The 27,278-nt window shown below is 43.7% G+C and overlaps 2 protein-coding genes across 4 annotated transcripts in view; one reads left to right on the top strand and one right to left on the bottom strand.

Moving 5' to 3' along the window:
- The first annotated feature begins 281 nt into the window (after positions 1-281).
- On the top strand, positions 282-15,279 carry LOC118774781 (calpain-5-like). 2 transcript variants are annotated; one of them, XM_036524274.1, is made up of 13 exons: positions 282-624; positions 3,855-4,040; positions 6,721-6,852; positions 8,553-8,761; positions 9,126-9,318; positions 10,449-10,639; positions 10,796-10,873; positions 11,004-11,199; positions 11,975-12,097; positions 12,681-12,883; positions 13,423-13,544; positions 14,117-14,253; positions 14,610-15,279. In XM_036524274.1, the coding sequence occupies exons 2-13, from the start codon at positions 3,876-3,878 to the stop codon at positions 14,790-14,792; spliced, it is 1,932 nt and encodes a 643-aa protein (XP_036380167.1). In that variant the 5' UTR covers positions 282-624; positions 3,855-3,875; the 3' UTR covers positions 14,793-15,279. The 2 variants fall into 2 exon arrangements, with proteins under 2 accessions (XP_036380167.1, XP_036380168.1); XM_036524275.1 differs by lacking the exon at positions 282-624 and adding an exon at positions 2,484-2,559.
- A 3,322-nt stretch (positions 15,280-18,601) lies between these two features.
- Positions 18,602-27,278, bottom strand: part of LOC118774796 (serine/threonine-protein kinase PAK 3) — a 35,360-nt gene continuing 26,683 nt past the window's right edge. For both annotated transcript variants that reach the window (XM_036524306.1, XM_036524307.1), the window contains 8 exons: positions 26,531-26,594; positions 23,654-23,702; positions 22,830-22,942; positions 22,243-22,360; positions 21,105-21,204; positions 20,729-20,925; positions 19,792-19,929; positions 18,602-19,266 (listed from right to left, as the gene is read on the bottom strand). In XM_036524306.1, coding sequence (XP_036380199.1) covers positions 19,177-19,266; positions 19,792-19,929; positions 20,729-20,925; positions 21,105-21,204; positions 22,243-22,360; positions 22,830-22,942; positions 23,654-23,702; positions 26,531-26,594 — 869 coding nt within the window. In that variant the 3' untranslated portion in view covers positions 18,602-19,176. The remainder of the gene's footprint in view (positions 19,267-19,791; positions 19,930-20,728; positions 20,926-21,104; positions 21,205-22,242; positions 22,361-22,829; positions 22,943-23,653; positions 23,703-26,530; positions 26,595-27,278) is intronic.

Raw genomic sequence — 27,278 nt, 5'->3', positions numbered from 1 at the left:
AATGTGCAGAGGTATAGCATTGACCCCCTCTGGGCAAGATGGGGCAAACCTCTGATGAGCTCACACCTGCCTGGCTTTGTTCTCCGCAACAGCCAGAAGGCAGTTTTCTTCCCTCTTCTACTTTGCTTTGGAGTTTCTCCATTTCCAAATAGTGCTGTCGTCCAAACTTCACATAAACACTTAACATAAAACACCACTCTCAGCTCTGCGTCTGTCTTCACCGAGTTCTGGCTGTCCAGAACCTATTTGCATTGCGCGGGTCTGTGAACCCGAGTTATCTCCTATCGGAATACACCGGACCAGAATGAGCCTGAATGCCGGTTCTTTGCATAGTATTTTTTTTCCCCCTTGCAGAAGGACTCGACAGACTGGTTTCTGGGGGGAGCGTGGCTCTGCTTCTGGGAGTGGAAAATGCCGAGCAAGAGCCTGGTTTGGGACTGAAAAAACACACGAGCACACAGATACACACAGATACACAGAGGAAGACCTGGGGACACTGACCGTTTCAAAGAGGGTGCACAGGAACCCAGAGGACTGTCTCCAGGCCCAGGGTAGGACCTTACCAATTGTCACCGTCCTGGAAAGTCTTTAGGGATTTCAAGAAGGTGGTCTTTACATGCAGAGGTAAGATCTAACTTTGAAACTATAAGGACGCCTTCCATTTTCCAACAGTTTGCAATTATCTATTAACCGTTGCTCTTTTGTAATGGGGATTGTGATTAATGCATGCTGAAATTCCAGGAGTCAATTCATTTGTTTATTATTGTTCATTCTAACAAAAATGCTGTGAAGAGTTTTTGAAGAGGGTGTGTACAGTGTTGTATGGGTATTTATCAAACACTGCTTAAACAGTAAAAATTTAAGAGGAATGTCTTGCATGTTTGAATCAAGATTATAATCCTAGATGTCCTTGCCAATGTAATGTACTATCAGCATAATAAATCTTATACCGAACTTCCAAGATGAACATAATTTCATACTAATTAAACTAAAATATATTTAACCTGCTGTGCGATTTGATGAGAATATGAAATATCTTGGAGACATTAGAAGCGAGATTTAATTAAAATAATAAAGACATATGATTGAGTTCTTCTCACGCCCGCAGACTAGCTAGAGCTGCTCATACAGTAGATGCCATGTGTGTAACATTGTGCAGGTTTAATGACACGCTTTTGCATCCGTGTGTTAGTGAATGATATCATCTCTGGTGTCACAGAGGGAAAAATGAATGGAACACTCCCACACTCCCACTCATTACTTTAAGGAGGACTATGACAAGGCACTCTTTTTCAACCTATCAATCATAGTTCTGTCTCAGGGAAAGGGAGACAACAGCTGCTTGGTTTCTGATAACTTCACAGATTCAATGAGTCACCAAAAGCAGGGCAACTGCCTGTTATTTAATTATATTACCAGTCTCAAGTTTCAGCTTTCATTTTTGTTTTCCATCTTCCATCTCCATCGTTTCTCACTTATTGCAGGATGCATTTGAGCGATCTTTATCTAAAATACTTGCCCACATTTGGCAGTCACTCCAGCGTTCAGCTGTGGGGTCCTTGGGAATGCTTCATTGGGCATAACTGTGTAAGCCGGTTATTTCGAAGATGGCTCTGTTTGTATGTGTGTAGCAATACATTTTACATCCAACACTTCAAAGTGACAAAACTCTTGACAATTAAGGTTTTCCAGAAGGCTCTGCATTGTGTTACATTGTGAGAATGACGCAAAGCACAGACTATTTTTAACACTTCAGGACTATCAAGCAAATTGTGGAATTGTGCCTATTACAGCTGAAAGATGGGCCACTAACCCCAAAGAGTCTACAGTTCCAGGCTGTAGCTGACACCGCCTGCACATTTTGTAAAGGGCTCAACAAGAACCCATCAGCAAAAAGAGTGTGCTTAAGGCAGGACAGGATATAGAATTTGGCACAGACTTTCAAACCTGACAGGGATATGACCCTAAATCAGATTGATTAGAGTAATTCCAGAACCTTCCGTCCATATCTGGATGATTTAAATGTGCTAAAATGAGATCCCCCCCCCCAGTCTTCTTCATTGGTAACTTCTTTAACAAGCCATTCTAACCGTGCACACCATGAAAGTCAAGGATTTCCTTACATACAATATATCAAACATAAGCTAAGACTTTTTCCTGAAGACCATAAAACATTCTCAGGTCGAATGTGTTCAGCTTTGTATCCACTCAGCCGTTATCCGCTGTGATAAGGCAGCAGAAGGGACGAGTTGTTTCGGTTTCCTCACACAGTGACCTGCATTGCCAAACCAAAGCCTGTTCTACCAGGCAGGCCCGGGCCAGGTGACTCTAAGTCCCCTCTCCAGGATGACATCATAAGGAAGTCACTCTCAGCCTGCATGTTCATTCACTACCACAGCACGCCAGTCCCAGGGTCACCGGGCGTGGCCCGAGCCCACACACTGATACTGAGCTTGGATAGGGGGGAGGAGCCATGGGGACAGGTACAGGGAACTTTGAGCATAGCTTTCTTTACCTCTGAAACCGGGAGTCACCCAAAGCCACCGTCGCACAGCCAAGGTACTTTACATATTTGCTCCTCATTGTTTGTTGATGGTTTTGATTCACACGGTGAGCAGCTGTTACCTTTGTGCTGTTTATGCTCAAAGCTTTGCTGTGTGTGAGTATGTGAATGTGTGTGGTCATGTGTGACACAGAGTGAGTGTGTGTGTGAGAGAGAGAGAGAGAGAGTGAGAGAGAGAGAGAGAGAGAGAGAGAGAGAGAGAGAGAGAGAGGACCTTAAATCTTCAATTATTGTCCTGATAATATGCAATTATATTTCTTTCTCAATAATTTTGTAATTATTATCATTATGGTACACAGAGATGGCGGTGGTTAAACAAAGACAAATAAAGTCTAGATTGAACAAGTTGAATTAATGTTATTTACAGCATAGATGACTCTACAGTACTGCTGTGTATTACATGGATTTCCACAGGTATTCTCAAAAGTCAGCCAACTCAGGCAAGTTAGAGCAAATTTACAACCCTGATTACTCTTTTTTTTAGCGCTGGTAAAATTCCATTTGGCGTGAAGCCATTCTGTGTTATTTCTGGACACCATAAAAATTAAAAGCTCTGAAACTGTACAATTATTCTGTCAAACTGTCTAGTTTTACAAGCGTACGACCTGCAGTGTCAACTCAATTTAGCAAAGCGTCTGGTCATTCATATTCCTGTATCACTTTCCATTCACGCTGAAGTTTTCTTGGAATGCTAATGGCTTGTTTTCCCAAAGGAAGACAGCTGCTTTGTACGTCTTCATTTGTGGGCTGAAAGCTTGGCCGTATCAGCATTTTCCGAGTTCATGATAAATATTTTTGTGCGGCCAGCCACTTCAGAATCATAGATCAACTCTGGAATATTACAGACAATGGGGATTTAAGAGACAACTTAAGTGACAAATTAAATCCCTCTATAGTTTTGGTTTTTTGGTCATTTTTGCTTTTTGGAGTATTTTATGTGTAAATACCACAGTAATTATTGTTATTGTGGTAGCAGGCCTTAGCAGTGGGACTTGAAGATTTATTCCTTTATTCCTTGCTATCAAGCCCCTGGATAACAATCTCTGGGTTTTAATGAGAAGCCATTACATTCACACATGTCTCACAGGAATATTTTCAACTGAAATCATGGGGGCTAAATTTAGATATGAATACAAAAGGGTATGTGTTGAACTCTGCATCAGCCTTGTTTTCTTACTTAACAGTGGCGAGAGCACTGATCACAAATTGGCCAGTTGATGTTTTTATTATGCAATGGATCCTAAAATAAGATGGAGAAAGCCAAACTGTCTCGTGTTGTCATTATTCACAGGTTAAAGAAGACAGTCTGAGCATGTTCTCCTCAGCCACACCGTACAAGAACCAGAGGTACTCGGTCCTAAAGCAGGAATGCAAGGAGGCCAAGAAGCTCTTTGAAGATCCTGAATTTCCAGCAACTCATACATCTCTGTTCTACCGGAAGCCACCTCCAGGCACTGTGGAATGGAAAAGGCCAAGGGTAAATATTCAACTTATTCAACCTTATTCAATATTCAGCCAGCAGCATTTTCACTGAAGGAAGGAAAAGAGATGAAGTCCATTCATTGATCTTACTTTGTTCGCAATACAGTAGTCAGTGTTAACGAATGTTAATTATTCCCTAGTGTATTGTGGTACAAAAGGTTTTTAAAGCCACTCCTATCATTGCAAGCTGCAATCACATGGTCAGACAAAAAGTCTCTGTGTTTAAGGATTCGTAATGAGTGTGATCGTCACAGGTGAAGTACAATATTTATATAGCAGAGTGCATTGGGAAAACAAATATTGTTTTGATCCACAAAGTGTTAAAGGTCACGTCCCTCTCAAACATTACATAAGTAATGTGTAATATTATTTATAATTGCATAATGTACATAATGGTTATAATGTAATGTTACCGATGATGAACATGTTGAAATAATAAAGTTTATATGAAAGGAATCTATAGCCAACTATAGCCAATAATCCATTTAGTGGAGAGATTTGAGGATTGAGAAATCAGCTGACAGAGAGATCTAGAGACATACACGCTTTGGATCTATTGGTTTGCTGAAAATTTACATGATTTCATACTTGTTTTTTAAAAGCCCTGTCTAAAATGGCTTCCTAAAAGTGTGTTAAAACAGCTGTGGACTGATTTTACTCCAGAGGGGCCAACAACTCAATTTGTCTGAGATGGGAACCTCCCTGGAGGCTGGAGACTTCAAATTTTTTTTCCACCCCAGAGGGTCCAGCACCTCAATTTATCTGTGATCAGCCCTGGGGATATGGGACATGCCTTTTCACTTGTAGGGCGAAACACTGGCATTCCACAGCCACCAAATGGGACGCCCAATTGGGTGGCCGCTTGCATATTCATACATCTGACAATGAGCAATGGTGTATCACACCTTAGAGAAGCTGGCTGACACTTCCCCCACAAAACAAGCCCAAAAGAGCGAATGTTAAAAGCTACAACTTATTTTAAAATCCAAACAGACAAAGAAAAGGAAACCAGCCTAGGCAAGCAGGGACAAAATGTGCCTCTCTCCTGCTCTCCAGCCACACCTCTATTTAATCAGCCTTCAATTAGTCAGGTGTGGCTTGTTAGCCAATAGGCTGGTTCCCAAACCAATTATAACATGTGCACACAATTCACAAATTAACAAATTAAAAACAATTAACAAACAATTAACAAATAACAAATAACATTTACTTTCTAGGGGGAGGCAAAGGTTCCCCTTCACACACACGTCTAGTGATCATTTCTCTTTCTCTTAAGAGATGACCTATATGATTTACTGCCCAGATAAGATGAGTTTACATGTCAGTTTTCACAGGATACAGTGTTTCACTGCATAACACACGACTATGATAACTGAACAAGGGTCCAATATGATTGTAAGCGATTCTGATAGGCCTTTATTATGAAAAATACATTTACATCTTTATGTCAAATTTTAATAAAATATTTTACAGGAATGGATTCTTTGACAGGATCCAATCTGGCATCTCTCAGAAACAGTTTCCTGAGGTGGTGTTGTGTTTTGTTAAAAAAAAAAAAAACGTTTTAAGGCCACAAGTGACAAGGTGGGAAAATGGTGCTGCAAACGCTGAAGGCTCCGGGCATTGGTGTCTGGCTCTGGATGTGAGAGTTTAGATGGATCTTCCATGTGTCCGTGGTTGAGCGGAATAAGGACTGTATGCTTGCAGATTCCGCAGGTCTTGGATCCTGCAACGTCCGTTATGTGCAGAATGAGGGAGGCAGTTCTGGTGCTGGGAGCTGCCGAGGAAACATACTGATCTGTTTTTAATGACTTGATGTTTCAGCTGAAAGTCATAAATTGTGCAGTTCCTCAATCAATGGTCTTATGACGTGTTATTTATGCAAATATGACAAGTATGGGAGCTTCATCAAGACATGGGTGGGATATGACTCGTTTCAACTGAAAGGTGGGGAGGGGGCACCCATCACTGCGGTGTATTGAGAGATGTTAAAAATCATAAAACGCTCTTGGGCAGAGCTGTTTGAACGTGACCCTTCACATTTGAGGCGCAAGCTGTTTTTCATTTTCACGGCTTATTTTCAAATGTAGCGTGCAGTGTGTTGATAGATTTCACTCTAGGACCAACAAAAATATTACGTATGATTTGTCGAAATGAATAATGATGTTTGGTGTCATAGCATGCTTTTTTGTTTCAGCTCTCACACACAGCTGTTTATTGGATATGACAGAGGAACATTACTTGCAAATTGTTCTCTAAGGAATAATGTTTTTAAAGCAGTAATGACATTTAACTAAATGTTGATTCAGTGTTTCAACATCTCCCAGATGAAAAAATGTCAGCCATATGCCAGATACTGTATTTATATGTTGAGCTCTATTTTGTTTGCTCAAGTCCAATAAATGTTGAATAAAGGTCAGATAGTGTCAGATAGTCCTGTTTTTACTATTATCTGTGCCATAATGAAGGAATAGATTATTTTACTTAAACGAACAAACCCAGGTGAACAAAAATTGTCGCTGTCCTGCAATGTAGAGAAAGATACATCGTTGGCTAATATGGACCCGATAGCTTAAGTTGTTTTTTCAATCATTTCAATCAGAATTTTTAGTTGAACATTACAGTGTTACAGTCTACATGCAGATGTAACCCTCTCTCCCATGATCCTCCTCCAGGAAATCTGTGATGACCCTCATTTATTTGTCGAGGGAATCAGTTCCCATGACCTGAACCAGGGCGTGGTGGGAAATTGTTGGTTTGTGGCAGCATGCTCTTGTCTGGCACTCAAACCTACTCTCTGGCAGAAGGTGAGTTCTACATCTTGCCCTTGTGCCTGTGCCTGTTTGCCCACTATATGCACTTTTGTACATCGCTTTGGATAAAAGCGTCTGCTAAATGAATAACTGTAAATGCAAATGTAAATGTGAGTTTGTTTTCCCCTACTGACTCCAAAGGCCTGGAGTAAAATCCAGCATTTGTGGAAACTGAATCACAATCAACAAGATAATGATTGGGAACAGTTCTGTTTTAAAAGCAAGATAATGAAAGTGTTGAAGGAGGCACAAATGTCAGAAGAAAAGTTGTGTCAGGGTTCAGGCAGGGACTCGGGCACAGACAGGGAGGGAGGATGCACAAAGGATTTATTAGGTCCAAATCGGAATCCAAAAAACGAGGTCAAAACAACGAGAGAAAAAAAACCAGGAAAGCATGGCGAATAATACCAAAAACAGAGCCAAGAAACGCGGTCAAGAGGAACAGGCAAGATCGGTAAAACAGACAGGCAGAATAGGACAAAGCGGCTGGTAGCATAACAGGTAAACTGAGACAAACTGGCAACAAGACAAGAAATAAGCAGGGAAGATATAGGGCTAGGCTGATGAGGAGATGGGATGCAGGTGCGCGGGCAAGCAGGTGGACACGATCAGGTAATCAGATGGGTGGCGACAGTGCGGAGAGCAGGCCAGGGCTGGAACACAGGGAAAAACAAGAGCACATGGACAGGGAAAACAAAAACAGACCGGCTAAGATGCCGCAGTACTGACAGGCTGGGGGATTTTTTTGTGTAAAGAGATGTGTTGATGAGTTGAAATAAGTTAACGCTGTAGTAGCAGTCTTACCCTGGTGTCTGCTTAATTTATTTAATTAATTTATTTATGCCTGCTTAATTAATTTATACCTGCAGTTGCATTTTTGTATGTGTGAAATGGTTATTTCCAGACCCAGGACCTATACAATACAACAACAGTTGTTTGATTGATGTTTCGTATCTACGTTTGGTGTCCTGGCTGTGAACCCCCACAACCAATTAGTATGTCAGTTCCTATCCTTTGTTTTGTCCAGGTTGCGTGTTTATTCACCCTGAGAGAAAGTATCGCTCTGCTCATAGAGACAGAGGCTGAACGGCTTTCACGTTTTCACACTTTTCTCACACTTTCGGCAGCATTTCGCTTTAGATCACTGTTACTCGTGGCTCTTTGTCACCGTTGTTCCAGCTGAGGTCAGTGTGGAATTTCATTTGAAGTGGGCATCACGGCAGGCATCACGTCCTCCTTTTTATGCCTTTATCTATGACTTACAGACCTTGACACAGATCTGAATTTGCAGCCCGCTCTTCCTTGCATCTGTTCAAAATAGGTAGCCTGCTTATGGGCCTCTGCTGGCATGTTCAGCAGTGTCAGTAGCAAAGTCATTCAAGGACGTCCACTGCAGCATCAGCCACTGAGAGGTTCAGCGTGAGAGGGAGGAACTAGGTGACTGCAGGCCTCTCATGGCTTAATGGAATGAGACACGGAAACACATTAAGTTAGACAGGCTATATTGTCTATATTGCGCAGACATCATTTTGACTATGGTAGAATCCCCATTGCGAATATACTGGTCTGCTCTAATTCTGGTCTTGATAAGAGTTATTGCTGAGTTATTGCAGTGTAGATATGAAGATGTGACGGATACTTCACACAAAGCAAACATGTGGATAGCGTTTGAGTTCTGCCCTTTGTGTTGACAGGTCATTCCTGACTGGAAGGAGCAGGAGTGGGATCCCAAACATCCAGAGAACTACGCGGGCATCTTCCACTTCCAGTTCTGGATCTTCGGCGAGTGGGTGGACGTGGTGGTGGACGACCGTCTGCCCACCGTCAATGGGGAGCTGATATATTGCCACTCCAAGACGAATAATGAGTTCTGGAGTGCGCTGCTGGAGAAGGCCTACGCTAAGTAAGGGGGAAAATAATTTGAGTCAGACTTGTGGAAATCCTCAAGATATGCAGCGTAATATGCAGGGGGGAAAAGCAGATCAGGTGCTCAAAAGACAGATAAAAGAGAAAGGAGTGCCCTATGAACTGGAAAGAGTGGACATTAATTGACCGAAAAGCTGATGATTACTGATGAATATCATAATCTACTCAGCAGACCTTGCTTATAGCTGCACTCAGGTGCATCCATCACATTTCGACCTCTTTGGGGCAGTGCTGAGGATTGTGGGAAAGTGGGAAGTTTAGCAGAGGTTGCACTTCTCCATTTTATGCCATGGAAGCTCTCTCCTGGGGATGTAGTTTCCACCCGTGTCCCGTGTCCGCAGGCTGTCTGCATGCTATGAGTCCCTGGACGGGGGCAACACGGGGGATGCCGTGGTGGACTTCTCCGGCGCCGTGTCCGAGTCCATCGACCTGGAGGCGGGGAAGTACGCCTCCGACCTGCCGGCCCAGATAAAGCTGTTTGAGGACCTGCTCAAGGTGTACGAGAGAGGAGGCATCATCAGCTGCTCCATCAAGGTCTGTTTGGCTGAACCTCAATTCCCTCTGCATGTGGTGGGCCAACCATCAAAACCTGGTCATGCAGCGCTTCTAATATTGCTGGCTCCTTATGGTTTTTTGGTTGTGTTGTACTCTACCTCACATGTAAGTCAATTTGGATAAAAGCGTCTGCCAGATGAATAAATGTAAATGTAATATAAATGTAGTGGGTATCACTTTGTTTTTCTCTCCTTCACATTCAGCAGAGGGCTTCATACGGTCACAGCATACTTTTAAAGGCAATGATTTGTTTTTCCCCCTCAAATCATTGTGAAATGTACCGGGTAATATTGATATTCATTGAAATTGAGTGTGTTTTTCATCATGCAGCTGCCCTCGTTGTAGATAATCTCTGAACTTGACTGCGATATTTTTGCTAAAAAGCCAGCCAGCAGATGAAAAAAAAAAATGACCCACGGGAATGTTCTTTGTAAAGTGGTTTTACCATTGAAGCAAAAAGAAACACAATTCCAGACTTAATTGGCTGAAAATATTCAGACTTTTTTTTGGATTCAAAAACTCAGCCTTAACTTTGTGTACCAAAGGGGTAATTCCTGTCAAATGTAGCTCAGAAGACCACAAAGTCTTTACAACAAACAGATTTTTTAATATAACTTTCATGTTGGTATACCAGTTTAACCTACAGTATATTTACATTTTTCAAAAGAATGTGCAATGCTTCATTTTCTTACCACAATATTTCAAAAAGATAATGTATGCATTGCATTCAGTTATATATATTTGTCAATACCTTGAAGAATGTGTGTGATGCAGTTGTAAGGTTAAATCATCCGTCCAAGATCAGGTACTGCATCATGTAGTCTAGTGTAGCATAGTAGTAAGGAGCAGGGCTCATAACCAAAAGGATGCTGGTCCGATTCCCCGCAGGGGCACTGCTACTGTACCCTTGGGCAAAATACTTAATACTTACTACTTGGATACCATGTAAAAACTGTAACCTATGTACGTTTCTCTGAATAAGAGCATCTACTAAATGCCAATAATGTACTGTACCTGACCCTGAATGTTAAAAGAATTCCAGTCTGTTCTGTTCCAGTCTGATCAGCACAAGGATTGATCAGTAATCATTCTGTGCATTTCCATCTCAGGCCTCGCCGTCAGAGATCGAGGCCCACATGACCTGCGGCCTGGTCAAAGGCCACGCCTACTCTGTGACGGCTGTCAGGAAAGCCAGGCTGGGCCACGGGCTGATGGCCTTCTTCAAAGCGGAGAAGATCTTCCTGATTCGCATGAGGAACCCCTGGGGGAAGACGGAGTGGAACGGGGCATGGAGTGACCAGTGGGCATTGACACTCTCACGCGCCACAGTAACCAGAGGGGTGTGAGTTTGAAATTTTTGTTTAATCACCTCTCTCTCTCTCTCTCTCTCTCTCTCTCTCTCTCTCTCTCTCTCTCTCTCTCTCTCTCTCTCTCTCCCCGCCCAATCCCTCTCCAGTTCAGAGGAATGGGAGAAAGTGGGCAGCATGGAGAGGCAGGCCATGGACATCACAGTGGAGGATGACGGGGAGTTTTGGTAAGGAGTTTGACTCATCAGTCACAGCATCCTTAAGCAGTACTCGCCATTACATAAAATAAACTCCCCTTGAAAGACAGAAAGATAGATCAGACTTACCAGAGCTGCGTGACTCTCGGGCCTCCCGCAGGATGCCGTTTGACGACTGGTGTAAGTACTTCACCGACGTGGACGTGTGCCGCATTATCAACACCTCGCTGCTGAGCCTGGATAAGACCTGGCACGAGGCGGTGTATTTTGGCAGCTGGACCAAGCACGCCGAACCCCTGTACAACCGCTGCGGGGGCTGTGCGAACCACCGGCAGACCTTCCTGCAGAACCCACAGGTAAGCGGGCCTTGGTAGTGGTGGTGTTGGGGTGGGGGGGGGGTGCTCCTGCTCATATGGAATGTGGCTGTGTGGGACTTGTAACTTTCATAAATGCTGAGGCTTAAATTCCCGCGGGAGGCTTCTGGGCCTCTCTCGGAACCAGGGAAGTAGCAATCAATAAACACCTTCATTGTCTTATATCAATGAAAATTTTATCATCCCAATCAGGAAATGTAGATTGTATCATCATAAAAAAAGAGTAGCACATGCAATTTGGAACAGTAAAAATGAAAAAGTGCAGGCCATAAACAGGTCACTCACCCTCTTACCCTTCCTGTATTACTAGAGGCAAAGGGCCTTGCTCCATGATATCACAGTAGTGTCCTAGCAGTGATTTTGATGTCTGGCCCCATCTGTTTTCTAATTGCTGGTGCTGTTTATTGCACAAACACTTCACTGCAATAAAACACTTTAACCTCCGTTTTATTTGCATATCGTCTAATCTAATTCCTGTTCTTTCCAACACAAGGAATATTACAGGATGTCAGAATCCATTTTACTCATCCTGCTAGTTCTTTGTTCATATGTAAAAACCTTCAACCCCAGGCTGTAACACTTGTCTAATGTGCACTTGTTTAATATTCTCTCAACAGCAGTGCAAGATTTCTTTTTGTTGCATCAAGGAATCTAAGACATGTAAACGACCCACTTAATGAGTGCCTGCTTATCTGAAAAACACTGTCAGCAAAAGGTGGTACCTTCCTATCATAACCCTTCTCTATGCTCTTGATAGTATCTGTTTGACGTGACGAAGGAGGAGGACGAAGTTCTGATTTCCCTGCAGCAGCGAGATATGAAGATTCACAGACCAATGGGACAGGGGGAAAACCTCACCATGGGGTTCGCCATCCTCAAGGTACGAGAGCCGGACCCTTAGGTGATGCCAGGGACAGGGAAGATCACAGAAGCCTCTCAGACTCAGAGGTCTCGGCTTTCCCAAAAAGGCAGAGCCTGCTGGAGCATATTAGAACATGTCCGTTCACGAGCCATTTCTGTGGAAGAATTTGGCAAAATGAAATGGTCCAAAGTGTATTTTTTTCCCTTGCTCTTTGTTGAATGAGCAGCAAGTTAAACAAAACACTTGCACTGATGATGGAAAATGGCCATTAGAATGTGCAGACCCTCGGTTCACTCAGAGGCCCAGCATGAACATTTCAACAACATCTGCACTCAGCCCTGATTAATTGGAGTGTCTGGCTGCTGACATACACTCAGAAATAAAGAAGCACAAGGGACCTCCTCACTGATAAGGAAGCCCTGATTTCTATTCATGTCAACACAAATACAAATAAAGCCAATAAAGTCATTTTTCCTTCATTATCATTCATTAAACCTGTTTATTTATTTGAAGTAAGTTATAAATTCAAACATTTTATTTTTTTGGTGAGCTACGCATAGTAGACTGTGTGAACGTATTGTGTCCTTTGATTTTCTCACAGGTGGAACAGAACAGGAAGTACCGGCTGCATGATATAGTGACTCAGCAGAATGTGGCCACATCCACGTACATCAACGCCCGCACAGTTTTCATGAGGAAGGTGCTGCCGAAAGGACGCTACATCATCATCCCCACTACATTCATGCCGGAGGTCCTGGGAGACTTCATGATTAGGGTCTACACGGACGTGGACTCAGGATGCAGGTAAAGTCCTTTCCCCACCATGATCGCTGTCGACATACAAGGGATCCTTATGACATGGCTGTCTACAATGAAGACAAAGTCATGTAAATATGGCAGTGTGGAGTAGAGTTAAGGTGCAGGGCTTGCAGACAAAAGGTTGTTGGTTCAATTCCCCACTGGGGCACTGCTGTTGTACCCTTGGGCAAGGTACTTAGCCCAGAATTGCCTCAGCAATTCAATTCATGTCCAGCTGTATAATTGGATAACAAGTAAAACTGTAACCTATGTAAGTTGCTCTGGATAAGAGCATCTGCTAAATGACAATAATGTAATAATGTAATGTAAATAAAGAATATGGGGTTGTCCTTCTCAGCTTATGTCTCAGCCTGGCAGCGATGTGAAGTTGTGGTTAGGTCATCATAGGATAGTATGTCATAGGTTCCAGTCCCACGTGGAAAAAACTGAGCACGTATCTCGTAATTGGACTGTGAGTAAAAAAAATGGTATGTGGATTTCCTGTTTGGGTGTTCGCCTCTCTGTAATGTGCTGGTCTTCCTCAGAGAGCTGACCCTGGACAAGCCCAGAGTGAGGTGCTGGAGTGGGTTCTTGGGCTACCCCCAAGCCATGACACAAATCTACGTGCACAGAGCCGAGGGTCTGGAGAAGCAGGACTCAACCGGGGGTGAGTCCCTGACCCGCCCTGACATGAGCGCATTCCGCCGCTGTTGAGTCTGGACCGAAAATGCAGAACCCTGGTCACCGGTAACAGGAAACTGGACAGACAACTCTGACATCATGACTGGTGTTTTTGGTCCCGTGGCGATTGTTACTCTCTTGACATTCCAAACAAAGTTAAACAAGGATCGTCATGTTTTGAACTGTTCTAGCTTTTCCAGAAATGAGGTTACTCATTTGGTGCTTGAAACCTGAGGGAGGGGCAGTGGGTGAAGCTCTATATGAGACCTGATTGGGACGGCAGTGTAGCATGGTGGTAAGGAGCAGGCCTTGTAACCAAAAGGTTGCCGGTTTGATTCCCCGCTGTTGCACTCCTGTTGTACCTTTGGGCAAGGTACTTAACCTACAATTGCCTCAGTAAATATCCATCTGTATAAATGGGTAACATGTAAAAAATTGTAACCTATGTAAGTTGTTCTGGATAATGTAATGTAATGTCTGCAGAGTAGCACCAGATGCTGTATCTTGTAAATATTACAAGAGTATCCTCACAGCTGCTCTTTCATGTCTGTCACACAGGAGCTGATCCTTATGTGATCATATGCTGTGAGGGGCACACAGTCAAGTCCACGGTCCAGAAGGACACCCTGGAGCCACTATTTGACACCAGAGCCATCTTCTACAGAAAGAAGCCCAGGAAACCCATCACTGTGCAGGCGAGTGAGAGCGGTTCAGACTGTTCACTGTTCACCAGGAGGAACGTGCGTGACCAGGAGTCAAAATTCAGACCACAGTTTCAATCTGAACTACAGCACTGCCTCATTGCAAATGTGATACAGATGTGCTGACCTGTGCCCCTCCTAGTACCTATCAGTATTCTTAAATATTTTTCCACACAGTATTTTTATGCAAACATTGATTCGCTTAGCACTGAAATACTACACAGCATAATTTGACTCTGATTTTGACTCAGAGCCAATCAAAGCTCTCACATTCTGCCTCTGTTTCGGGGGGGGGGGGGGGGGGGGGGGGCACTGAGAGTCTAAATCGTCCTGATTTGTGGATCCCCCAGGTGTGGAACAGCAACGCGGTGCAGGACCAGTTCATGGGTCAGGTGGTCCTGGCCGCCTCCTTGAAGGACTCATCTGACCCTCAGATCCTACAGCTACGTAAGAGAGGTCAGGAGATGGCGGACGAGATGCCCGGGACCATCAGCCTGAGAGTGGTCACCACCAGTCAGCTGACTGATATGTGACACTGTGACAGAACTCCTCCCACCTCCTCCAACCAACAGCATACAGTGAAGATACTGCTTGGACATCGACCATAAGCACAACCTGACAGATTACAGTCCACATATTCTCCAGATTTTGAGAATAATAACAGGCTAAGACCGACCAGGAAATGTTCTGGAGCTTTCCTTCCTTTTTTCTTTTGTGTTTTGTGAATTGTTTTTGATTTGTTATTCTGAAATGTGAAATCCAGAAAAAGTACATTTAGCCTTTTTTTTGGATAAATAATTTTCTGTCCGATAACTTTTGAAATCCAATTAGTGACAGCAATACTAGAATAGTCCACATGGATGATGCTGAACATGGACATAGAGACAAAGGTGTTAATATATAGTGTACACATAGTTATCCAGGACATTTTTCAACAATCACAACCCATTTATTCAATTTAACTTTCAGTACTATTTATACACGTTAGTACCCATATTTGAATTACTGAAACATATCAAGCCACCAAAAATATTTAAAATGTAAATGAATCAAGTCATGTTACTGAATATTTATATGCTTTCTTAATTACCATCTCAGCTACATTATCTGAACGTATATATAATGAATGTTTTTTTAAGAAGTGTACAAAGTTTCTTCATATTGGGGGTACAATATCTAACCAGTCACTTACAGAATATTTTGACTGAAAATAAGAAAATAAAGCTGAAACAATCTGAAATGAAAAGCAAGCCCGTTTAAAACAAGTGTTTTGTTTAGGATCTTTATCTTATTTATTTCAGTCCAGTTCCCAAACTGCAGTATTTTTGTTTGTTTTACACTCAAGACACAGCCATGCACAATTCATAATTCAAAAAATTCTATTGCTTCAACCACAACTGAAAATAGCTTATTGAAACCAATTTCCCCACCCCTCTCTCTCAGTCTCGCTATTTTTTATTTATTTATTTTTTTTAAGCTTTTCAAAGATAAGAATAGGATAAATCTGCTGATGTACAAGAGATGGATAAGCAGTTTTACAAATGTAATAATTTAAAAAGAAACTTTTTTTCTCTTAGTTTCTTTCTCTTAAAACACATTTATAGAGGAATTTCACACCACATGTACAGATTTACACATCCAGAAAAAAAAAACTGTACAAGAGTAATGCAGAAGGATTCTGAACAGAGGAAAGGATGGCCGCGTGTCTGGAGATGGTTTTTTTTGTGCTCATTGTCTCTGACCCTAACAGATCTCACGGAGAGACTCAGCAAGACCAAATCTTTTCCCTTGAGCCAAAAGCAAAAATAATTCTTCCATTGCATGGGCACTGTATGTACAATAACAAAGTAAAGGAGATGGTGAAGGTGGGCCTGTTCTCTCAGCATAACTATGCTATGTCAGTGAGAAAAGGCATAGACTTTTTTATTCTTGATGTTTCTAGAGCTGAAATATGAAATTGAAATATTAAATATCTAGAGTTGAGTTTAAAAGAAAAAAAATATGGATTTTTCCATCTACGCACACAGTACAAGTAACTATGTCATCTTATGGGGCAATGGCTAAAAATAGGTAACTTTCCATGCAGTGAATCCTTTTCGCCTTACTTTCTGGCCTTCTGTTTGATTCTCAGCAATGGAGAGGGCTCTTGGCCAGCAGCTACCCTTCCCTGACACGGCACAGTGATGTTGGACAGTTACTCTGGTGTTCAGGGTTAGATAGAGGCAGGTCCCCTCCAGACAGAGAGTTCAGCTCCCCGTAAGCGTCAGTTAGGGCAACGTTGAGGAAGGCCACTCTGGGAAGGCTGTGATAGATGTCTGAACAGAGGGAGCGGACGCTAAAGCTTTATCTACACGAATGGGGCCTTTCCTTTTTCGGAGAAGCTGTCTCATAGCCCACCTGCAATGTTGGAAACCTTCTGTGGCAGTTTCGTTTGATGAGGGTGTCACTCGTGTCTGAGTCATTCTTTTACACTCCCTGGCGGGAAGAGGAGCAGAATGTGGAGGGAATGATTGACAGCAGGCTGGGAGATCTTCTGCTCTTCCTGTTCTGTGTTTTGATTTTAGCAATCCCCTTTTGAGGCCTCATAAATGGAATACAATCGATGGTACACATGGTCACACGATTCAGAAAATCCAGAGATACACAGTCTCTCCCCCCCACCCCCCCAAAACAGAGACACCCCAGCCACCACCGCCACCGCCACCACCTTGGACTTTTAAAGGTGTTGGTTGCAGGAACAAGATAAGCTCAACAAAAATTGGTGACTTTAGCCGAGAGAAAAAAAAAATCTTTAAAAAATAGCACCCCTTATAAAAAGTATATACATATTCCATGGACGGTTAGACGTTCACATACTGTAGACATACATCCATGACCCACTCAAGACTTCCACAAATTTGTACAAATGGCTTGTCATATTGTACATGGAATCTCCTATAAAGACCTGGGGGGGTAGATTCACAAATGGGTGATAACTGGCTTATCATGCAAAAAAAAAAAAAATAAATAAATAAAAACTAGGAAAATGCATTATTACAGTTACTGAAATTTCAATAATGGTAAAGGGAAAATGGTAAGCAACCTTGTTATTTTTTGTAGTATCTGCTGCTGTAGGCCAGAGGGGTTCCACATAAACACAAGAGGCATTGTAAAGGAATGTTCTTAGATATTACATCAAAGGAAGGTAGGCATTTTATGCATACAAGCACAGTCATTCAGGATTAGAGTACCATTTGCTAATGTTCACCAGCACAAGAGATAACAAATGTCAACAAATTTATGAGGGTTTGATGTATTTGTCAAACTCTTGAAGGTCTCAGTTTCTCTTATTTGGGTCCCAGAATCCATTTTAAAGTGGGTCTGTTTTGCTTACACGAATGGAAAAGCAAATAACAATGACAAATGGAGGAATGGTGGGGCAGAGGGCTTCTGCTAATGCAAGAACAGGGATAGCAGGAAGTTATAGCAGCCTCCCTTGAATCAAAATGAAACTGTTAGGTGTTGGATATTTAATTTACAAGTAATATACAGTAGAGTTTCACTTTTTATACAATAAGCAATGGAGGGTAAAACCAAGTAATACAAAACATGAGGTGGGAGTGTTGACATGCAGAATGCTCCTCTGTTAAATAAAATGGTAAAAGATTTCCTGTTGTGTCTGGACTGAATAGGAAAGAAAAAGCAATTAACAACTGCCGTACATAAAATAACATGCAGTCAGCTAAGCTCTTCGATGGCGAGGCTCGTGAAGTCAGATGCTAAATAGATGCCTCTAAATCCTTTAAATGGAATTGTAATTAGATGTAGGATTTTTAAATGATGGAGATTGCTGCTGCCACACTTTTGCAAATATGATCATACATAACCAAGTGAGCTTGTTTCTTCCTTCAGTGAACGTATCACCAGTTTGTGAAATTACCCCGCAATGTGCATATTAGGAAGTTCATAGCTTTGTCTTTTAATAAGATCCATGAAAAACCTATTTGTAGAGGGAAAAAAGGTTTTAAATCTTAGTCATGAATGCATGGAAATATATATTATTTTGTATTGCAGCTCTGTCCAATCCATTTTTTAAATTTCACACCACTGAACAGCAAGCAATAAATCTGGAACCAGGCCATGGCAGCACCATGCCCTGCTTAAATTACATCCTCCAATGCCTTTGACAGTAACAGAGCTTTTCAATGGAGGTATACCACTTTCTCTCACACACAAACACATGCACACTTACACACATATACATACATGGATGCACCCAAGCACGCACGCACGCAGACATACACGCATATGCGCAAACACAGACTCACATACACACACACGCACACACACACCCACATGTACACACACGCACACACACACGCACACACACACAAAAATGACCTTCCACATTCAACAAGGAAGATATGAGCAGGTCCATTAGAATGTGTCACCAGAGACATGGTCATGCAGTTGAACTGAGGGTCTGGAATTGTCGTGGTACACACCTCTCGTGACACTGTTCAACACAGATGAATTTCGATGGTCCACTCAGTGGAAGGGGACAAGGAACTTAAGACCATAGCTGGACAGAACAGAGATCAAGGCTCCTTAACAGTTTTCACACTGGTGCTGTTTTTTTTTTTTTCAGTCACTTGTGTCACGATCAATCTCCTTATCCAGAGATGGGACGTACATTGTTCTGGAGACGACTTATCACAAAGTCAGACCCCTTCACGGAACAAAAACTCTTCGGACAGACGCCGCATTGAAAGAGTGCTTCAGAGCACGAAAGAGGAGTCAGGCTCGCGATCTGGGCCGAAGGAGAGACGAGCCCCCTCGTTTTGGAGGAGTTCCAGTCCTCGCACTGTCCTGCCAGAGTTACACACCGCCCCTGATCAGCGAGCATGATGGGAGGCTCTCTGAGGACAGCCACGCCCCCTAGCGGCTGCTGTTCTTTATGGCTTCCTTTGCTGCTACAATCAGGGGCGTCAGACTGGAGAGAGGTTTGGCTAACTTCAGGAACGAATGCTGCGGACAAAGAAAAAAAAAAACAACGGTAATCAGCTCAATCAGCTTAAAACAGTATTGCCCTCTTGATAAGATAAGCAATATGAGAATGCAAATGTAATTTATCAGGCCTATGTAATAGGCTGAATCAAGGCATGGAGCTGACACACCTGTTTAAGCTAATGTTTAATTAAGATAACGGGAAACATGCATTCAAAGACATTTTGATCTAAATTGAATGCTTGAAATTTGTTTCTTAGACAAATACAAATACAGTGAAGTTGATGCCTATGTACGATTTTCTTTCCAAAAAAATTTTTTATCTTAAAAATTAATTTTGGCTACCGAAGAATCTATAACATCATTTTGATTTGTTTAACCATTTATTGGCCACCGCATAATTCCATTTCTATGTCATTTCATAGTTTTGATGTCTTTACTATTATTCTAAAATGTAAAATATAAAAAACAAAGAAAGACCCTTCTATGAGTAGATGTGCCCGTGCTTTCGACTGGTACCCTAAGACCAAGTGAACGCCACTCTACCTGCAGGAGCTGCTTGGCAGAACCTCTCCTGTCCACATCCATCTCTAGGCAACGGTTTAGGAAGTCGCGGAACACGCTGGACAGCCTCTCCGGGTTCTGCAGCTCCGGCGTTCCATTGGTAGCGATCAGGTACAGAGCCTGCAGGGGTGAGAGGGAGGGAGCACACAGTCAGCCTTTGTGTCACCACTTCTCAGCAAAACTGTTTCTGACACCGCATGCAATTCGTGTTCCAGGGTCATCCATCAAAATGACTGTCAGGAACAAAAGTGCTGGGATATTTTTTTGTCAGTGTCAAATTGCCTGTTCTCCTTTTCTTAGGTGAATTCAAAGTCTTAAGGGTGATGTTCTGATGTAGCATAGTGTGGTTATCTAATGAGGCTAGCTCGCTGGAGTTCAGTTTCAATGGAGGTAAGAGAAACCCCCCCCCCCCCCCCAAAAAAAAACAAACCAAAATGGTGCTCCAATACTGCAGTCTTATATCTGAGAGAACAGCTACAGAAGTTCTAGTCACATCCTACAGGTCTCTTCTCAGTGTTGCAATGTTCACTGCATCCATGCATAATACATCAGGAGATTATGAATATATATATATATATATATATATATATATATATATATATATATATGTGTGTGTGTGTGTGTGTGTACACATACATACATTATATATATATATATATATATATATATATATATATATATGTGTGTGTGTGTGTGTGTGTACACATACATACATATATAGATATATATTATATACACATATACGTATACATTTATATTATATACATTTTATATGACAAAAAAGCTGGACACACTTGTTTTGATGGTGTATTTCAGTGTGCTTTAATGCAGCCTTTTCAGGTCTGAAACAGGCGCACCTCCCCACCTCAGAAGTACACTTTTACAGAGCTGAGGGCATATTACTGAGGGGTACCCTTACCCTGAGTGGATTCTCATTGAGATACGGAGGTTCTCCCTCCACCATTTCGATGGCCATGATGCCTAAGGACCAGATGTCCACTTTGGGGCCGTAGGCCTTCCGGGTCACGACCTCCGGGGCCATCCAATAAGGGGTCCCCACCATGGTGCTGCGCTTGTTCTGCTCCGGGGTGATCTGGGCGCAGAAGCCGAAATCCGCTGCAAGGAGAAGGAACAGTGTCACCTCCCGCTTAGCAGGAACGACGTGCCCTTAAACAGCAGGTGCGAGAAGCCTCAGCTAAACTCTTATTCCTGTACCAGGTGTATCAAGTGAGGCACTGGGTATGTGAGTTCTGTTACAATGTCTCCAGTGTACGGGCGATGTGCTTGTCACTTACTGAGCTTCACAGAGCCATCCATGCCGAGCAGGATGTTGTCACTTTTGATGTCCCTGTGGATCACCTGGTTGGAATGCAGAAAGTCCAAAGCCTGCAGACACTACAGAGAGATAAATGTGCCTCATTAGGCCATGCAGGCTGTCAACGTGATCAAAGCCTCTGCTCCTAAGTCTGAAATAAGTCTTACTTGAGAAACTGATCCGGCATAGATCCAGACTGAGTACTTATATTTACATTTATTCATTTTACCCTCATGCTTATCCACAGTGACTTACAAAGCAGAGAGAGTGAGTATGGTGGAACAGACTTCTGGAAGGTTAGAGCTCATACAGAGACAATGTTTCAACATACTGTCAATAATTCGCTAATTGTAAGTCGCTTTGGATAAAAGCGTCTGCCAAGTGAATAAATGTAAATGTAAATAATTAGGAGTGAAAGAGCCAAAAAAGGGAGGTTGGTTGGTGTTTCCCGGCAGGAGGAAGAGGTTCCTGTACCTACGTCTTTACATTACTTTACATTACGTGCATTTAGCAGACGCTCTTATCCAGACCGACTTCCAGCACAGTACAACATAAGTGTGTCCATTCAATTTAAACGAGCAACAGTGTTATACCAGGCTAACGACACTCCCAGACCAGCGAGTGTGAGCATGACACTATCCAAGCCCTAGCAAAGGTTAACTTGTGCAATCTGACGGAAGCCAAGTATAGCACGATACAACACCCTAGAACAGCGTTTCTCATACCTCTCCTGGAGTACCCCCTGCCCTGCATGTTTTAGATCTCTCCCTGCTCCAACACAGCTGATTCAAATGATCCACTCGTTATGAACTCCTGAAGCTGCTTAATAACAAACTGATCATTTGAATCAGCTGTGTTGGAGCAGGGAGAGATCTAAAACCTGCAGGGCAGGGGGTACTCCAGGAGAGGTTTGAGAAACGCTGCCCTAGAACACATGATCCAAAATACATCACAATACTACACGTAAAATAAGTATCTATCTATCAATTCTAGAGGTATCAGGTGTTAGAGGGCGGGGATGTCAAACTGACGGGGACACACTGTGAAATACAGGTAAGGACCCGCTCCTCCACGTCCCTGCTAGTTTCACACAGGTTCAGAGAGGAACGGGATCCTACCTCACGGCAGACGGCAGCGATCTGGCCCTCGTCCATGCAGGTCTCCGTCACCACGTCGGTCAGAGAGCCTCCGGCCAGGTATTCCATCACCACCCACAGCTCGTCCCCGACCAGGTAACTGAGGACAGAGGGAGGGGACACCCGGTCACACACACACCTGCCACGGGGCATTTGGACGCTGGCCGGGCTTCAAAAGTGATACTTGCTGGGAGCAGACAGTGAGCAGCTGCCTTGATTGGACAGATACAGTGTAGGATGTCTCAGGGATGGATCCTGGTAGCTGTTATCCCTCACATGTCCACCTGGACTGATACATGTTGGGATAACACTGACCAGCAATGGTACTTCATCCAAGCTTCAGCTACACACCTCTGCTAGATGGGAAAATGTGTGTTTCCTCCTCTGATGCACAGTAAGAAGCATAACATAAAGTCTGTTTTTACTGTAATCCATGACCCAATCCAATTCCTGCTTTCTGCCTTCCTTAAAAGGAATAATTGACAGATCACACCCTAATGGAAAATTACCTACACTCTAAGTGCTTGCATATGCTTCTGTGAGTCAGCAGTTGGTGGGGGAGCGCTCACCTGTCCAGGTAGTTGACGATGTTGGAGTTCTTGTTTTCCCTCATCACCAGGATCTCGTTGATGATCAGCTCCTTCTTGGGCTGCTGCTGCAGGGTCATCTGCTTGATAGCCACCTGTTGAGGGGAGAGGGGAGAGGGGAGAGGGGAGAGGGGAGAGTCAGGGGAGCAGGAGGCAGGAGGGGCAGTGCTGTCAGTGTCACCCCACAAGAAAGGAGAAGGGCCGACTGAGAGCTCTTCTTACATGGTGCTGTCAATGCAGGTCATTACGTGATATGAGTTCAGGTTCGAGCCCTCATGCAGGGCACTGAAAAATCAGAAATCAGAGCAATTCAGATTGTGGGCCTGGCTTCCTGCGAGTCATCCTGGTCTGAAACTTTACATCACAGGGGATGAAGGCATAAAGGTGTACAAATCACTCTATCCTAAAGCATCACCTTTTTTTTTTTTACTAAATTAAATATATGTGTGTGAGGAATATAATGAAAATTGCTGTTGGTTTAGGACAGAGTGATCTATGTGCAATTAAAATGGTGGTAACAGGGAATTCCCACTACTCCTTGTCGCCTGCAAAAACCAACTGTTGATGGAGCATGTCCCTCCTTACAGTTTCTCATTCTATCCCAGCACTGGGCTAACAGCTCTGACCGGAGGCAGTAAACTGTTATATCTTTTTTTTTTTTTGTTTCGCTTTATGTTAAACCATCCATACTCGGAGATGCTACTCCTTTTACAGGCGCCATTCTTTCTAAGCCTTGTTCTGTTTGCTGAGTGTGTCGTTAAATCGCTTCTCTGAAGACGTGAATCCCGAGAGCACGGTTTCCTTACCTCCTGGCCCGTGGCAATGTCGATGGCTGTGTACACAGTCCCAGACGCCCTGCAGACACAGAGCAGGAGTTTGATTCATTAGTCACAGGTGTCAGCGCTCATAACAGAACCAGCTATGAGGCTTTGTCATCTACTTTTATGCTACTTTAACTTAGCCTCCTGTTCTTCCTCTTTGGAGTTATATGCGTTTTATGGCGGCAATGGGAGGAGATTTTGTTTTGAGCTTCTTTTATTGATAAAGCACTGTTTCTATGCTTAGAATTGTGAAATGAAGAATGTGAGGCCAGACAGACCATGTTTTGCTATGTGGCAGGTAGATGAACAACAAAGTTCATTAGGGTACAATTGTCTGTGTACTATAACTTTAATATGTTTTTACTATCACTATTTTCGTTTATTTTGCTCACTGATAAAAATTTTACTGCTATACTGCAGCGCCAGGTTTGGGATACATTGGTTATGCGCCCGTACACTATGGGTCACATTGCTACTGATGATTTTTTTAAAAAAAAACCTCTATGGACCACCAGGTGGCAGTGTTGCTCACAATAGTAGCATTCCTATCGTTGCCCTGAATTTCAGAGGCAGCTGATTCAACACTACCAATCAGGGGTTCAAAAAAAAGAGGGGGGGGGGGGGGGGGGGAATCATTGTTGCTATTCTGTTTCTCTGATGAATAACCCTAACACTGTAAAGTGATGCGATGAACAGGACGGGAAACTAGTGGCTCACTGGCGTCTGCCGAGCCCGCTATTCAGCACAGTCTAAAGCCCAGTCTGTGTTGTGTGGCCAGTGCTCTAGGTCCCTCTAATCCCTGGACAACTGGACTGGCACCGCGAGTGAAACCGAAACACTGAAACAGAGTGTAAAGTAGCCAGAGCTCTTCTAGGAGCCTTTTTTTTTATCCGTCAGGCAGAGATTAAAGTAATCCTACAGTGGCTTTCTCTTTCACACCCCCCCCCCTGGCTGGCGTGACTTGCAGACTCTTCCTTTTTCTGTCTCTTGCCGTGCACCTCTAGCAAGCTAATCCAGGTCGGGGAGTCCTGACTTTTACTGGGCGGCTGCTAAACTGGAATCGAGGAACAGACAGCTGTGCCCGACTTCTACTTTGCCGCTGCTGGTTTATGTTTTGCCGTTTAGCCTTTGTATTTCGCTACAGTCCCAAGCCTGTAAGTGACTTTGGGGCAGCGCAAAGGAGTTCATAGCTGAGTGTGAAGTGGCTGGAGATAGCTCATCTGAGAGAGCTGACGGCAGGCAGGAGGCCTGTTCCTTGGCGTTCAATTTGCCCTGTGAACCCCGGTCTAATTTCCCCCAGCTGCGGCGGGATAGGGTTTCTCTCCTTGGTGGTGCCTGCAGAGGCCCTGGGCTTCTACACTGAGAGACAGACTCAGGGGAGCAGGGGGTATCCATCTACTCCGGCACTGCAGACCCACACTCAGGCTCGGGGGCCCGGAGAAAATACAGAGGGGTGCACTTACAATCCACCTGGGGCACAAAACATCATATCTTAAAAAAAACTAATAAATACTATGTAGACGTCTGGATGTAAGGAGCCAACTGGGGGTGCAATGAAGTCCTTCTGGGGGTGCACTGAAGTGCTTGTGGGGGTGCAATGAAGTGCTTCTGGGGGTGCAACGCACCCCCAAGCACCCTCACACTGCTCTTACTCTTCTGGGAGCTGCAGTCTAAAGTGAGCACGAGCAGCTTCACTTTCGAAGGCTGTATGCTTCTGTTCAATGGGACGGCAGTGTAGCATAGTGGTTAAGGAGCAGGACTCGTAACCAAAAGGTTGCCAGTTCGATTCCCTGCTGGGGCACTGCTGCTGCACACTTGGGCAAGGTACCTAGCCTGCAGCTGTATAAATGGGCAACATTTTCAAATAAAAAAGTGTAAGTCGCTCTAGATAAAGGCATCTGCTAACTGCCAATAATGTATGCATGTTGGCACAAATACACTTTTAAAATGAAAAATTTAAAACAGTATTAGCCTGATCCTGATTAGCATTAAGTTAGTAACTGCTGCACTGCACTGTTGGTTGACACAGAAACAGAGTATCGCTTACGTCAGAGGCCGGGGCTTGGAAATGGATCCCTCCCCCACCCCCACCCCCACCCCACCCTACCGCCTCTCTTTCTCTCTGATTAGGGCAGCCAGACTCTGCGAAGCTATGCCACAGAGCGGCAGTCTCCATAAATAATACCACAGGCCTTCGCGTTTTGATCAGATCAGCTTCAGTGGAGGAGAGATGCCGCCACTGATACCCCTAGTACACCTTTCCAAGTTTCCTTGTCCTTGTGCACTCCACTTTCCAGGAGCTGGAACGATCCTTGCAAATGCAGTAGTGGTGTTCACGTTAAGCACATGTTGATTTTGACATAGTAGGACGTTTCAAATGAAGTCAATATTAAGAGACAAAAGAGGCCTTGATCTGGAAGCACTGAAAAACGTCTTCAATAATAGTATATTATTCACAAAATAATAATACAATTTCACAAAAATGCCTTGTGTGCATTTTGTTTTGTTTGGTTTTTTCATAATCCTATAAATGCTGTAAGAGTAAATCTGAACGTTAAAGGGACTTAAGCAGAGGATTTGACAGTTCCAACTTTCAGTCTAATCAGATCCGAAGCGTAAATATGATGTCAGAACTAAAGACAGTCGAGACCATGCTTTTACTATGAGAACTGCCCTTTTTCCTCCGGTCTAACATCATACTCGGGCAGAGCTTTAATTTCCTACGCCCTGCGTTCTCTCCCTCACGCTCTTAAAACCACACTCAAGGCCAATGGCACCATGTTTTTGTGCTGAAGTGATTAAGAGCGACCGCTCTGTTCCAACCAGAGACGGGCAGCCAGTCTTCAGTGTGTGTCAGCTTACCCTTGTCCTATTTTCTCGAAGCGTGTGTATTTCTTTTTTGGGTCCCCAACGCTCACAATGCTTCCTGGAAGAGAAGAAAGAGACGGCGCCTTTGGGTTAGGGGGGACGGACGTGCATGTCAACGAAGAGGGGCGTAGAGCCCGCGGCCGCCGCGGCCAGTGGTGCCCACGCCATTCAGAAGCCCGGGCCCTTTATTGAGTCTCTATGGTGCAGTCAGACGCGTTCATTCGCACAGCCCCCGCGGCATGCTGGGAGTTTGGCGCGTGAACACAGAGAGCTGACAGTTTGTCTGGCAGCACCAAACCCCAGTGGCACGAATGCACTGGTGTGTGTGTGTGTGTGTGTGTGTGTGTGTGTGTGTGTGTGTGTGTGCGTGTTTTTCTGGGAGGTATTTGGCTGCTCGACCTGTGCTCAGGGGGGTTATTACACACTAATGTGGAGGTTATGGCTAGTAAACCTGGAAAGTGCTCCAGTCATTGCTTTGCTTCTGCAGCATGCTTTAGCATCACAGGCTGAATATATGGCTGTATCAATGTGTGCATGCATGTGATCAGCAGTGTGGTGTAGTAAGGAGCAGGGCTAGTAAGCAAAAGGCTGCTGGTGTATTTTCTTGCTGGGGCACTGCTGTTATACCCTTGGGTAAAGTACTTAACCCAGAATTGCCTCAGTAAATATCCATCTGTGCGAATGGATAAAATTATATCCTATGTAAATATGCATCTGCTAAATGACAGTAATGTAATGTATG

This window comes from Megalops cyprinoides, chromosome 3, assembly GCF_013368585.1.
Source record: "Megalops cyprinoides isolate fMegCyp1 chromosome 3, fMegCyp1.pri, whole genome shotgun sequence".
NCBI classification, from domain to species: domain Eukaryota; kingdom Metazoa; phylum Chordata; class Actinopteri; order Elopiformes; family Megalopidae; genus Megalops; species Megalops cyprinoides.
The sequence above is the reverse complement of the archived record's forward strand: the minus strand, read 5'-3'. Positions and strand labels throughout refer to the sequence as shown.

Coding starts and splice junctions, on each gene's coding strand:
- LOC118774781 (XM_036524274.1), top strand. CDS start 3,876: ATGTTCTCCTCAGCCACACCGTACAAGAACCAGAGGTACTCGGTCCTA. Junction 8,762..9,125: donor CTGGAGAAGGCCTACGCTAA/GTAAGGGGGAAA, acceptor CCGTGTCCGCAG/GCTGTCTGCATGCTATGAGT. Junction 10,874..11,003: donor GAGGATGACGGGGAGTTTTG/GTAAGGAGTTTG, acceptor GGCCTCCCGCAG/GATGCCGTTTGACGACTGGT.